The sequence below is a fragment of the Rhineura floridana genome, chromosome 6, assembly GCF_030035675.1.
Source record: "Rhineura floridana isolate rRhiFlo1 chromosome 6, rRhiFlo1.hap2, whole genome shotgun sequence".
Lineage (NCBI taxonomy): Eukaryota > Metazoa > Chordata > Lepidosauria > Squamata > Rhineuridae > Rhineura > Rhineura floridana.
Window position 1 is genome coordinate 103,401,567 of NC_084485.1, and position 15,589 is coordinate 103,417,155.

The 15,589-nt window shown below is 39.2% G+C and overlaps 1 protein-coding gene across 1 annotated transcript in view; it reads right to left on the reverse strand.

Moving 5' to 3' along the window:
• Positions 1–1,828: 1,828 nt before the first annotated feature.
• The window catches only part of SLC35D1 (solute carrier family 35 member D1), a 28,904-nt gene continuing 15,143 nt past the window's right edge, over positions 1,829–15,589 (reverse strand). Inside the window, exons 8-12 of the mRNA XM_061633381.1 lie at positions 14,272–14,364; positions 5,015–5,082; positions 4,436–4,514; positions 3,365–3,447; positions 1,829–1,937 (exon numbers count right to left, since the gene is read on the reverse strand). Of these exons, the coding sequence (XP_061489365.1) occupies positions 1,829–1,937; positions 3,365–3,447; positions 4,436–4,514; positions 5,015–5,082; positions 14,272–14,364 (432 nt within the window). The remainder of the gene's footprint in view (positions 1,938–3,364; positions 3,448–4,435; positions 4,515–5,014; positions 5,083–14,271; positions 14,365–15,589) is intronic.

Here is a 15,589-nt window from a genome sequence, read left to right on the forward strand (position 1 = left end):
TTAAAAGATTCCTACACGAAGGTCAGCATCTTAATTCTCGATGTGTTGTTTTCCATGGTATCTCCACAAGGTTCTCTCTGGGTTGCAAAAATTTCCATTTCAACCTTTGGAGTCTGTCCCACTATGTATGTTATCCTTTAAGGTCCTGTTCCTGGTGGCAGTAACATCTGTAAGAAGGGTGTCCAAGCTAAACGCCCTCTCAGTGGCTAAGCTTTACATTTTTCATAAGGACAGCATAGTTTCCAGACAGATCCTTTGTTCATCCTGTAGGTCAATTCTGCCTTTCACCACCAACAGGAGCTCATCCTCCCTACCTTTTGTTCTTCCCAGCCATCCTGCTGAAAATACATGTCACTCCTTAGATGTTCACAGGGCCTTAAAGGTTTCTATATCTGGGACTCACAACTCATTTGTTTCCCCTTTACCTTCAAATGTGGGCTAACAAGTGGTTTTTTCCATAGCTTATGATTTGCTAAATTTACAGTCCCTGGCCAATCTTACAGCTCATTCTATTATGTTCCATTCTATTTCTCAACTAATGTTCCTCTTCGTAAGGTTTGCGGGGATGCCGCATGGGCTACATCCAGTACTTCTACACTATTGGTCCTGGTCAGCTTTTGAACATTCTACTGGGGTTCAGCAGGACCCAGGGCATACCTTATGTGATTATTCTGGCTGGCTGCCTAAAATCTCAAGATTCTTTACTGGTTATTATCTAAGTTCTTGGGATCTGTTGTAGTGTTTTGTTTGCATGCGTATGTTTCATTTTTTGTTTGTGGATCCTGCATTTCTTTACACCACTGCTTGGCAAAACTATAACTGGGCTCACTTCCAGGAATTATGCTGGTTAAACGTTTCCTGAGGGGTGACTACATTCCTGCCTTCAAGCACCAGGGACAGCTAAAACCACTATGTAGAAACGCCCTTAAGGCGAGTCCAATGGAAACTTCTTGCATCACTAGTTACTACTACTACTGCCAATAAAACTACTAAATTTTCTGCTTCCTGCAGGACACCCCACCCACCCATTTCAATGACATACGGATTGCAACCTTACGCTGAGTTAATTTCACTTACATAAATTTGAGTGAGTGCAATCAAAGCCCAAGTTAAGACTGGGCTTTTAGGAAATGAAAGCTGTGAATCAGATATCCCAATGGTCTCAGCTGATTTTGAAATATTTAGGACACATTTTCTTGGTGGAACCAACTCTAGTTAGCAATGTTCTTGTTCCACTCAAGTTTATAAATACTATCTATAGCAAGGGCTCCAAATTGTGTTCTGTGGGTCACTAGTGGTCCACATGCTCAATTTGGGTGGTCTGTGACATGCTTGTATAAAATATATTGATTTTTAAATGCATTTTACTGCATGTATTTCTTATAGTGTAATTTACTGTATTACAATTTGAATTCTATGATATAGAAATTGTAATACAATAAAATCCAAATAAAAGAAGCAATAAAAATACAATTCAAAATCATACAGCACAGCACATTACAATTGCTACAATAGGCAGAAAAATCATTAAGTGGTTTGTGGGAAAACAAGTTTGGGAACCTCTGATCTATAGCATTAGATGTATTTGTTTTCACAGTTGGTGCAGTATGTTCTGACTATTTTAAATGTTATTCCTTGCAGCCTAGTGTTAATCACCACCTGTACATTTTCTGTGCTGTCAATTACAAATATCCTGGATGGCAGCAATCTTCATCTTGGGTATTTTGCAATCGCACAGAAAATTCCATCCACAGATACTGCATATTGTAATTATTTGTAAGCAATCATGGCTGAAGAGCAAGAGTTACTGCTGTAAGTGACCCCTTTGTCATACAGAGCTTTTCCCTTTAATGTCCATCTTGATGCTAGCTTCAGACTGCTTGTTCAGTTGCTCTTCCGTAAAGGTGATGTAAGAATACACCAGACTTCCAGCAATACTGCAAGACACAGGTTTTAGGTGAAAAATACATATTTGGAACTTATCCCCTTTTGAGTTATTCTAAGTAACCTCGCCTGAATCTTTTATATCTACAACTGTCCTAGCATAACTGGTCCCAATTTTATATTCTACTAAATACTACAAGAGAGAGAGAAAATGACAGCAATCTGCCCACAAAAAGGTAACAACACAACTAAGTAGTCCATTTCTAATATAATACTTCATAACAACAGCAGGAAGAAAAGCACATTCTCAGGATTGGGGTGATGAAAGCAAGCAATAAATGTGATGATGCCATCTCTTTGGTTAGCTTCAGTCCTACAATTCTTCACACTGTCTATACTTTCTCCTTTTAACCTATCGCAAGCTTCTCGATCCTATGCAGCAAAAAACTTTATTAAATAGGTTTATCCATTAGCAGGCTCTCATTCCAGGCATATTTATGGCAGACAAAGGCCATTCAAACAGATGGCTCCTACTACCAAACAGATGGCTCCTACTACCTAATCATTGCCTTTCTGTTCTAAACTACAAGTGAAATTGAAATTGACTATCTACACCAGGCGGCGTATTGGGCTTTTCTATGGGCATATTCAGCTATGGTCTGTTCACACCATTTGAAGCTTATAACCCCATGTTTGATTACAAAACAAATATAATAAAAATGTTTTTCCAACTAGAACTTTTAAAAAGGAAGATAGTCCTATAACATTATATTGTGTTAGGAGGTATAGTGCTGTAACATATTACAAAAATAAATGCTTTTCCAGCTATATAAAATAAGGTTCTGTTCTTCAGAAAAAAAGGCAACCATTTTGCAGTCTGAGAGCCAACACAGGGAAAAGATTGTGGAGGCACCAGTTCAGTGAAGATGAACTGGTGCTGTTTTCACCACATACTTGGAGTAGATAATCTCTAAGCAGGCAACACTTGAGAAATCCAAAGAAGGGAAAACAGATCCTCATAGGGAAGCAAATCTGGGATTAGTATACAAGTCAACAAACCAGTCAACCAAGTTGTCAGCGGAGCAGTAAAATGACTAACTAGGTCAAATGCTCCAGAAAGCCCAAACCTTCTTACAGTAAGTGGCAGCTTACCATATCATTTGCTAGCAAAACTAGAATGATTTGCCTGGAAGGAGCAAAGGACAGGGCATCCACACACAAAACACAAAAATAAAGTGTGCCTATCCTGTATTATATCTGTGTACAAAAAAATGGCCTCTAGTTTTGAGTTTCATTACCTTTTTTCTTCTAAAATGAAGTTCCAAAAAATCCTTATTTATATTTGAGCACACTTTTAGTATATGTCTACTCAAAAGTCCCACTGATTTTAATGGTGCTTACTCCCAGGTGAGTGGATATGGGATTGCAGCCTTTGTTGTATAACTACCACTTATCAGTTCCCTAACAGTATTGCACTTACCTGATATTTAAGCCTACAAAGTTTGTCCATGTGAAAATATAATCTCCCCCAAAGAACATTCCTATGTAGGTTATTAATATGTTCTGGAAAGGAAAAAAAAGGATTACCTGTTTTATTTATTTATTTATTATTTGATTTATATCCTGCCCTTCTTCCCAGCAGGAGCCCAGGGCGGCAATATTTTAGACAATATTTAGTTGATTTTTTCAAGTGGAAAGAAAACAGAACTAATGTTGGTAAATTTATCACCAAAGTATTTTTTTTTTCATTCAGATGAGATGACAATATAGGGGAAATGTTGCAGACAGGACTTAAAACTGCACTGAAAGAGTTGCTTGAAGAATATCTACTGAAAGTAAATTAGGACATATGCAAGAGATGGCACAAACTGGGACATGCCAATGCTTTTGTTATCTTTCTAGTATCCAAGCTTTATCTTTCCATCCTCTTCCCTTCCCATGAACATTTAGATATAAACAAAGCAAAACACCATTTCTCTCTTGCACACCCAAAAGCTTCAAGTCAGAGCATCGGCTCTTCTACATATCTGATCTGAGGCAACAATACATTTTCTAACCTATATTTTATTTTGCCTTTTCTTCCCTATAATGCACAAGGACCAATATGATGCAAAAGATAGCAAGATGCACACTGTGCTTGGATTCTGCCCACTGCATTTTTTTCAGATCCCAAACTGGTGCTATGGAGTATTATAAATTATTTGTGAAATATATAGATTTTGTACTTCAAGCCTGGAAAGATAAATACCCCCAGTCTTCTATTATGCAATGGACTGAGGATCTCACTGCCTGGCTACATTTGAACATATTTCTTATAGACATCAATTTTGATTGGTACTTATTTGGACATCTGGAGGGCTTATATTAATTTATATGCTCAACTCAAGTTGCAGGTACAGATAGTTACTGTATCTAATATAAACTGATGGTGGTTTGTTGGTAGTATTCATATATTATTTTGTATCTTCAGCATTTTTGTTATTTTTTCTCTTTCACTGTTAAATTTGCAAATAAAAAATTTAAAAAAGATATATAGACTTGAAGAGCTTACCTTAATACAACCAACTATTGTAGTTGTAAGGGCAGAGTTATATTGAGTACAAAGTACTGTTGAATACATCAGAATAAACCTACAGAGAAGAACAATTAAAAATTGACAGTGCATTTAAAATAGTACAGGGGTAAGCAGAAAGTAGACCCCTGCCCAATTTCTGGTGCCTGCTGGTTTCTAAGATTCTGGCAAAGAAAGTTCAACTAGATAGATCTAGATCTCCAAGGATACCTTTACGCAAAATAGTTAAGGCATATGAGAGCTTGAGGATGCACTCTTGTAAATCTAACACACATTTTTAGTTGAGCCCTTGTGGTCCACTAACGACAAAACATGCTAGATTGAGTCAGCCCACCCGACACAGTGGAATCTTCTAGCATCATTTTTTGTTAGCAGAGTATAATATCATCATTCAGACTCTCAGCCCTGGGGATAGGCATAGGCTACATAGTTCTTTTCTGCTGATGTGGCTAGCTTGCTGTGTTTAATGTTAAAAAGGAACTACACTTACTAACACATAAGATTGTGAAAATACAATGCTAGTATTTTTTAGAAGAAAAACCAGATAAGTATCCTTACCCCATTACACATGACAGTGTAAACTGTATAAGGAAAAGTTTGTCTGACCAGCCTTTGTATTCCATGGCCTGAAAGCAAAACAAATACATTATCTTAAGAGAGAGAGAAAAACACAATTCCAGGAGAAGATTGCACAAATAAGATGGAAGCTTGTGTTTGAAAGTGTTAAGAGACAAAGTGTACTCTGAATTCCGAGCCAGAAGAAGGTTATGCATTATAACAATATTTCCTTTACTTGGTCTGAACTGTGAAAGATTCAAGTTATTCACAAAAGATAATTACTACTCAAGCTTAGTCCTTGCAGGTTGTTCCAAAGAGATGCAGCAGTGATAGTTCAGAATGAGCAACAGAATGCGTTTAAGACTGCTGAGCCAGCTCTATCACATTAAAATAAAACTACATTCTCAGTCAGCAGGAAGTAGATTGGACAGAAATGAGTTAACTCCACTTCTGTTAGAAAATAGGGCATGTCTTGGGGGGGAAAACCCTGACCTACCAGGAGAAGAGTGCCTAGTTCTCCAGGAGGGCAGGGTTAATTGCTTGCTCTTGAAGAGCTGTTTTTAAGCCTTATATAGTTTTTTAGATTTAGCTTTATAGCTAGGCCAATAGGAAGTGATAGGTAAGCAATCCTCCATAAGGTCAGCATGGGGATGCTTAGCATCTCCAACAAAGGAGTATAATCTGACAGCAGCACTCTGTATTGCAGGGATCGCCAACCCATCACCAAGTTTGGTACTTCTTTCTCGGATTTCTTCTTCTGGAAAAAAAATCGGTGGGATTTTTGCTGACACTGCTTTCACCAATGGAGGGACTTTTCTGAATGTGTTTGTGGGGGTGCTCAAGAATGCTCTGTGTCTGTGAGAGGGGAGGAGGTGTGGATGATGTGTGCATGAGAAAGAGATGTATGTCTGCAATGAGTATGTTGTGTGTGTAATACGACTGCCTTGTATATTTTCCTGGTATTTGGAAATGGTCCCTGTTGTTAGATAGCAGCAGCCTCAGTTTGTATAGAATCAATACCGTGTGATCTCCACAATCAGGACCAGCTTTCCATGATGACTTCCCATTGCATGCATTGGGGGGGGGGATAGCAGAAATGACTGTGCTCTCTAATTTTGTTGTGCTACACCTCCTACAGCAGCCATTTTGTAAATAGCATCCACCATCTCAAAATTCAAATATGCTGCCTTATCTGAAAGGGTTTGCAGCTCCTGCTGTATTGATTTGCCCAGCTACTTTCTCCTCCCATTCATTAACGTTTGTACTAATCAGGAATCTAACAATCTTCTGGATTTATACCACAACAAAAGAGAGGAGTCCATGTTTTAACTGATGTCTTATTTCTTGTAAAAACATTTGTGAATTTTTTTAAGCGTTTAAACATTTCACTCGGCCAGGGAAGTGATTAATGCCTCTTTGCGAGAGTGGGTGGTCCCTGGCTGCCTGAAAGAGGCGGTAGTGAGACCACTCTTGAAGAGACCCTCCCTAGACCCAGAAAATGTTAATAACTATAGGCCAGTGGCAAATGTTCCATTCCTGGGAAAGGTCCTTGAACGAGTGGTTGCAGGCCAGCTCCAGACACTCCTGGATGAGACCGATTATCTGGATCCATTTCAGTCGGGTTTCAGGCCTGGTTTTGGCACAGAAACAGCCTTGGTTGCCCTGTATGATGACCTTTGTCAGGAGAGAGACAGGGGGAGTGTGACTCTGTTGATTCTTCTTGATCTCTCAGCAGCTTTTGATACCATCGACCATGGTATCCTTCTGGGAAGACTGGCTGAGTTGGGAGTGGGAGGGACTGCATGGCAGTGGTTCCGCTCCTACTTGGCGGGTCAGCTCCAAGTGGTACTTGGGGAACATTGCTCGGCACCCTGGACTCTCCAGTATGGGGTTCCGCAGGGGTCAGTTCTGTCCCCCATGCTGTTCAACATCTACATGAAACCGTTGGGTGCGGTCATCTGGAGCTGATGATACGCAGCTCTATTTCTCCTTTTCATCTTCTTCAGGTGAGGCTGTCAATGTGCTGAACCAGTGCCTGGCTGTGACAATGGATTGGATGAGGACTAATAAACTGAGGCTCAATGCAGACAAGACTGAGATGCTGCCAGTGAGTGGTTCTTCTGACCAGATGGTGGATGTCCAACCTGTCCTGGATGGGGTTGCACTCCTCCTGAAGGAGCAGGTTCGTAGCTTGGGGGTTCTCCTAGAACCATCTCTGTCACTTGAGGCTCAGGTAGCCTCGGTGGCACGGAGTGCTTTCTACCAACTTCGGTTGGTGGCCCAGCTACGCCCCTATCTGGGCAGGGATAACCTGGCTTCAGTTGTCCATGCTCTGGTAACCTCCAAGCTAGATTACTGCAACGTGCTCTATGTGGGGCTGCCTTTGAAGACGGTTCGGAAACTGCAGCTTGTGCAAAATGCAGCGGTCAGATTGGTAACAGGGACCAGACGGTTCGAACATATAAAACCGATTCTGGCCCGCTTGCATTGGTTGCCTGTATGTTTCCGAGCTCGATTCAAGGTGCTGGTTTTAACCTCTTACACAGCTTGGGACCACAATACCTGATGGAATGCCTCTCCCGATACAAACCACCCGTACACTATGCTCAACATCCAAGGCCCTCCTCCGGGTTCCTACTCGGAGGGCAGCTGGGAGTCTGGCAACAAGGGAGAGGACCTTCTCAGTGGTGGCCCCCAAATGATGGAATTAAAAATATGTTAACAAATATGTTTTTCACACAGAAGAAGACCTGACCTTAAAAGAGCAGGAACTCCCAGCTTTGCTGCTGCTTTTGGGTAGGGTGGAATTGTGTTTCATTAATATGGCACCAGAACTGCAGACCTAATACTACTATACCTCAAAAGCTTTTGCCAGATCCCAGGAAAAATACTAACTGAAAATCAGAGTTTCCTGGAAAGCGCTACTAATAAACAGAACAGCAAGAGCTACCACTATTAAAATGGTAGGGCTTCGTATCTGGAAAAATGTCAACTGAATGGTAGCCCTAGCACATCCCCTCCCTGCCCCAGGCCTAACTGGCTGAATTTAGGAGAGAAAAGGAAAAACACAAGAATGGGAGAAGGGAGGGGTTCTTTCATATCTCTGTTAAGCTTTACTACTTGAGAACATGTTAATCACAATAGCTTAGAAGTGATCTTTGCCAATTCCCCCTTCCTACTGCAGGTCCCAGCACCACTTCTAGGCTGTTCTGGGGGGGGGGGTCCCTCAACCACAGGTAACTAGACATCTGCAGACAAAATGTACCACTAGAAGTGTGTTTTTAACTGTTGGGACAGGTCAAACCATTGTTTTGCCATCTCAAACCCTGCCCTATTCTTTTGCTCTTTTTGGCATGAATACAACAACAACAAAAAGAGGCAACTACAGCATTTCTAAAAAGTATGAAAGCTTATAAAAATAGGTAGTGATCATTACAAATGATAGTACAGGAGAAAGGGCTAGTTGCAAGTACACAGCCAAACTACCACTAGTAGTGTTTGAACAGTCCAGCAATAGCTAAAATCCTGGGTAAGGGTGCTACATCACTTGGTGGTCTATATACAGACAAATATTTGGCATTCACACAGGTTCCTTGTCAATAAAGGCTGGGTTACCAAGTGTTGGGTTTTATTATTATCTGAACTGTGTTCCCCAAATTCAGATCTGATAAGCTTTTGACATAAGTTAGAGAGACTTAGCAGGAAAGACAGCAAAAATTGCTAAGTGAAAATCAACATCTCTTGGTAAGTGCTCTAAACTAACAGCAAGAGATAATAGCCCTAAAATATATCTCAAAAGGCCCAACTGAAATGTCTGATAAAAGCAATTAAATGTTACCCTGGGATACTCTTCCCCAGACCTTGCTGAAGAATGAGAGGACCTTACTTGACCGATAACCATAGATGAGATAAGGAGGTTCTTTGGATAAGAACAGATAATAATGAGCCTGGAAAGCTTTTCCCCATCCCTTGACCCAGCCTGCTTCCTTATCTGCATAGCCCTGCCCTCCTGCTGCTGCAGCAGCACCAAAACATAGCTCATTTCTATGTGATAACTATGTACACTGGTAGTATCATCATGGGAATAATTATGATTAAGCAACAGAACCAATCCTTACTGCTGGGATTCTATTGGTTTGGATAATATTTGTCACAGATGTACTTTTCCAAGCTTAAATATCTGGGTGATAGATTTACTAACAAGTGCTCTCTTGTTGAAACTTGACTGAGATTTTAAAGGAAGTCAACTGTCCGTGTATTGATATAACGTCTTTATTGCTCTTAGCTCATACTTAACATTGCTTTATCGATACCAATTTAGGTTAAGAAAATATGTTATATGGAAACGGGGGAGTCAGCCTTAAAAATAAGTATCTATGACAAAACCAACAATTTTCCAGCTCTATGAATGTTGAGCTTCCTGGATGTTTAACAGAGTGTACTTTGTTCACTTTCACTGCCAAGAGCTTGCCAGAGGGGAAAAAGAAAGTTGATTCAAAAATTAGTAGCATAAGATAGGTGTGTGCACTGTGAATGCAAACTATTCTACTCATTTCATTGGTAAACATATTTCTAAATGAATGTCCCCCACCCCCGGAATATATAAACACTGAGATGCTAGTTTCTTTCTCAAGAGGAGGTTCTCAAAATGTAACTTGAGGAGGATTCCAGAAGAGGGGGAGGCAAAGATCATCTCAGAGCCTGTTCCAGCTGGACTTCCCCTTCCCTGCTGTCACAGGGTGATCAATCATCAATTGTTCTGGGGGAAGAATTCCAGGTGAGAAGAATGCAGGCAAAGAAGACCTCGGGGCTTGCTGCAGATGGACTGTTTCCTGATGGCTAAGTGTGTTTTGATATTGTTTGTTGTGGTATTTTTAAAATGTTGCTTAGTGTTTGTAGTAAATCACTTTGGGAGGGTATGAAAGGCAGGATATATGCAACTTAATTTCTTCTTAAAGCCAATTATTTAGCTGTGACCTACGCAAATGTTTACTATCATATACTGTATCAGCCTATTCATTCAGATCAGAAGCAGAGAATCTGTGGCCCTCAGGATGTTGTTGGACTCCAACTCCCATCATGCCTGACCACACTTGCTGGGTCTGATCGGAATTAGGAGGCCACAGGTTCCCCATAAAAGATATTCTAACCCCAAAATTCCACCTCCAAATACAACTCTCAAACCATCAAAGGATTGAACTCTGTATAGCATCATAACCATTTTAAATAAGCAATTGCAGATCTTGGTTTCTATTTTAAAAAAAAGGAACTGCCACCGGTCCATGACTATTTTACGCTGTTATAAGAAAAAAAGTTTACTCAGATAGCTATCACTAGCATTTGTATGTCAGCTGTGCTTTATGGTGTGTCTTTCATCATTGTGGTTATTAATATTTTTAAAAAATGTATTTATTGTAAATTTGTATAGCATTATAATAACACCAACTTGAGTGCAATGATTCAGATTATATATTTATGCTTTATTAGGAAATCAGACATGCATCTTGTCAAGATAAGTCAACAAGTCTCTCCAGACAGACTCCTGTGAATTTGGTGGTTTAACATCTCACCCCTCTGTTAACTTATGAAAAAAAAATTGGAACCAGTTCTCTGCAAAATTATCCTCTTTCAACTAAACCCTGTGCTAACCTACATAGGTATTAATATCTTGATAATAGCCTTATCAATATTTCAGTTATGTATAACTTGATGTAATAACTTGCTGCTCGGGGTCTACTCTAATTTTGCCCACACAGTGATGTGAAGAAATCCTCAGAGGCATGCCAGTGACATATTTGCTATGAATTTAAAGGATAAAATGGTTCAGAGTTATCTCAGTCTGAAAGAATGTGCTCCAGAGTTGAGCCCAACCAATAACAGGACTAGAGCATTAGCTTTTGAGGATGTGGGCAAGACATCCCACATTTCCACTTGAACCCCACCCTTCCTTGACTTACAACTTTTAGAAGAAGGGGATTGACTGCCTGAGTTCAAAGGCAATAAATTCCTTCTTTTGAGAGGAAATGGCCCTGTCTGCCCTGAAGATGATAACTGAGAGGTCACTCCTAAAGAAAGCCTCTCTAGACCCCACAGATTTTAATAACTATTAAGAACATAAGAACATAAGAAGAGCCTGCTGGATCAGGCCAGTGGCCCATCTAGTCCAGCATCCTGTTCTCACAGTGGCCAACCAGGTGCCTGGGGGAAGCCCGCAAGCAGGACCCGAGTGCAAGAACACTCTCCCCTCCTGAGGCTTCCGGCAACTGGTTTTCAGAAGCATGCTGCCTCTGACTAGGGTGACAGAGCACAGCCATCACAGCTAGTAGCCATTGATAGCCCTGTCCTCCATGAATTTGTCTAATCTTCTTTTAAAGCCGTCCAAGCTGGTGGCCATTACTGCATCTTGTGGGAGCAAATTCCATAGTTTAACTATGCGCTGAGTAAAGAAGTACTTCCTTTTGTCTGTCCTGAATCTTCCAACATTCAGCTTCTTTGAATGTCCACGAGTTCTAGTATTATGAGAGAGGGAGAAGAACTTTTCTCTATCCACTTTCTCAATGCCATGCATAATTTTATACACTTCTATCATGTCTCCTCTGACCCGCCTTTTCTCTAAGCTAAAAAGCCCCAAATGCTGCAACCTTTCCTCGTAAGGGAGTCGCTCCATCCCCTTGATCATTCTGGTTGCCCTCTTCTGAACCTTTTCCAACTCTATAATATCCTTTTTGAGATGAGGCGACCAGAACTGTACACAGTATTCCAAATGCGGCCGCACCATAGATTTATACAATGGCATTATGATATCGGCTGTTTTATTTTCAATACCTTTCCTAATTATCGCTAGCATGGAATTTGCCTTTTTCACAGTTGCCACACACTGGGTCGACATTTTTTTTTTTTTTTTTTTTTTTATATAATTTTTATTCAAATTTTTCCAAAAACAAACAAAACAAAGTAAGAAAAAACATAACAATATTACAACAAAAAATGAAAATAAAATGGTTGACTTCCGATTTGTCACAGATCAGCTATAAGTATATAATATACATCAAACCTGTCCCTTAATATATATACATACAAAATCCCTTTTCTCCATAAGCTGTCTTAATTAATCATCAAATCCCAGTATCATCATTTTATTTTGATCTTTCGACAAAAAGTCTAAGAGAGGCTTCCAATCCTTAAGGAATGTATCTGTCGATTTTTCTCTAAGTAAACACGTCAATTTATCCATTTCTACTAAGTCCATTAATTTCAATAGCCATTCTTCCATTGTTGGTATTGAATCCATTTTCCACTTTTGTGCATATAATAATCTTGCTGCCGTAATCATATATAATATTATTCTTCCATATTTCTTTTCTATTTGTTTATCCATAAAGCCCAATAAAAAAAATTCTGGTTTTGACTGAATATTTATTTTTAAAATTTTTTGCATCTTCCTGCCTATCTGTGCCCAGAATAATTTTGCCTTTTTACATGACCACCACATATGATAAAAAGATCCTTCTTGTTGTTTACATTTCCAACAAACATTAGAGACATTACTATACATTTTTGACAGCTTTTCTGGAGTCATGTACCAACGGTACATCATTTTATAAAAGTTTTCTTTAAGATTATAACATAATGTAAATTTCAAACCTTTTTTCCACATATTTTCCCATTGATCCATTTGTATGTTATGACCAAAATTTTTTGCCCACTTTACCATGCACTCTTTTACTTGTTCTTCCTCCATATCCATTTTCAATAAAAGTTTATACATTTTTGCAATTATGTTTTCATCATTTGTACACAAACCTATTTCAAAATCAGATTTATTTATTTCAAACCCATACATTTTCTTGTCCATTTTATACCTTTCTAACAATTGTAAATAGGCAAACCAATGAAAACTATATCCTTCCTTTATCAATTGTTCTCTCTCTTTCATTATGTGTTCTCCATGTACATTTTCTAATAGTTCTTGATAAGTTAACCATTTCTCTTTTCCAGACATTTCTCTTCTATAAAACGCTGGGTCGACATTTTCATCGTGCTGTCCACTACAACCCCGAGGTCTCTCTCCTGGTCGGTCACCGCCAGTTCAGACCCCATGAGCGTATATGTGAAATTAAGATTTTTTGCTCCAATATGCATAATTTTACACTTGTTTATATTGAATTGCATTTGCCATTTTTCTGCCCATTCACTCAGTTTGGAGAGGTCTTTTTGGAGCTCTTCGCAATCCCTTTTTGTTTTAACAACCCTGAACAATTTAGTGTCATCAGCAAACTTGGCCACTTCACTGCTCACTCCTAATTCTAGGTCATTAATGAACAAGTTGAAAAGTACAGGTCCCAATACCGATCCTTGAGGGACTCCACTTTCTACAGCCCTCCATTGGGAGAACTGTCCGTTTATTCCTACTCTCTCCAATTATGAACATTCAGTTCTTGAGCATGCTGCTTGAGAGGGTGACTGCTAGACTGAAACTCTTGGGAAAAACCCTGGTTCCAATCTGGTTTCAGCCAGAAGCTGCCTTGATTGGATAACTTACGCCAAGAGACAAAAAGGAGGAGCGTAACAGTTGCTGCAACCAATTGCAGAATGGACCTTATAAAACACTTACTGAACTGTCACAGTATCCACGAATACTGTTGCCCTAAGTGTCCATTCATGTTACAGAAATTGCTTAATTGCTGGACACTGCCATTGCAATTCCCGCATCAACTCTTACTATTGTCACTGTACTATTAGTGTCCATGGCCAAACACATGATACCAAATAGCTTGTGGCAGAGCAAGGAAAATGGCATGCAACAGTAACTTAGTAGGACCATAGTATTGGCTTCCCAAGGGCTATTTACATACTGGCACAGTCCCACTGAAATCAGTGCCAGTGTAAGTGGGCCTTTCAACTGCTTCCTTAGTCTCAGAACTTTATGTTATTTTTTCTTCACATATTCCTTTGAAGTTGTGCACTTCTTTACTTACAAACCATGTTTAACTGATGACAAATGCCAGGATTTCTGTTTTGAGTTAAAGAATTGTTTCAACAGAAAACAGACATATCAATAATTTTTAAAAGGGGTGAAAACTAAACAGTGGCATATTTAAACATTCCAGTAAACAACACCATAAAGCTGTATGCTACACTTCATTTTAAAAAACACCTCTTAAAACTGTATTTAACAATACTGTATTGACATAATGAACAAGTGATATAGCTTTAGATTTAACGTTTGCATTCTGGAATAAAAATCAAAGACTTACCCTTTGTGCATCTCCTGTAAAATAGGCAATGGCCAAGGTAGGAAGAATCATGAACAGTGCATTGTAATAAAGGAGACCGTATTTTCCCAGCTCCTGGGAATGAGCAAAAAGTTATGCATTTACTTTGGCTGAAAGATAAAACCTTGCACAGAGAAGTACACAGAATAAGTCCTCATCAGTCATCTCTTCCAAATGCTGTAAATTTATCCTGTCTGAGTCCTTAAGACATACATCAGTTTCATGTTTCCCCATGGTGCAAATCGGCAACATGACAGAAAACAAGTTTTACTAGCTAAATTATTTATATTTCTTAAACATAGCATCTACTTTCAAACAAAAATATATGAAATGAAAAGTTAACTGGAATAACTATACAAGAATATTCCTTTCCTTCCTCACCCTACCTATCTATGGACAGATATAAAAAGCAGACTAAAAGCACAAATATACTTTTCATATTTTAAAAAAATGGTCTTGTGCAGTTCCATACAGACTCTGCTAAGCATGGTTAGTAAGCTGGAAGCCAGCCTTGGGACTGCATATTCTTCATCACAGCCTCCCTCATTGGGTTTGGAAAAACCTGGTTTGTTTTAACCATAGCTAGCAGTAATGCAAACCCTCTGCAGAATTGTGATTAAGGATGAAGAAACAAACATTCTCATTTCTGGCTCTTGATTTACTAACCCTAGTTAGGAGGGGGTGATGGCTGGCTCATGATCAACTAGCCATAGTTAAGAGGAAGCCAGTATCATATATATACTGTTCCACAAACATCTACTAGCACAGCAAGTCTTAGGATCGGACCATAAAATAAATATTTTTATCTCAGTAAAGGTGAACCAGATTACTTGCATGGTTTCAAATTTATTCACAGCCAGTGTGCAATCTCACAATTTCATACTGAAGTGAAATAGTTTCACACCGAAAGTGATCATGTTGTGATAGAGCAGAATGCTAGAATGACTCTGGTTTTATGAATATGCTACTTATTCAAAGAGATAAATAAAACAATACTTGACAACCACCAGAAATGGAGTGCCCAGTTAGATGGGCTTTGGTTTGATAACAGTATGAGGATTCTTATGGACTTAATTCTGACTACGTATGCATGTTCATGCTATCCTGCACATACGCAAATCGTTAGAATAATATATACATGGCACTGCAAGAGTTAGTGTAGTAAAAGAAAGGAGAGAAACAGCAAAATAAAGAAATGGAAAATTATTTTAACAATATATAGAACAGGACAGCTCTATTATTGGAAGATTTATTCCCCTCCCACAGTGAACAGTAACTCATTCATCCTTTACTGATCAAT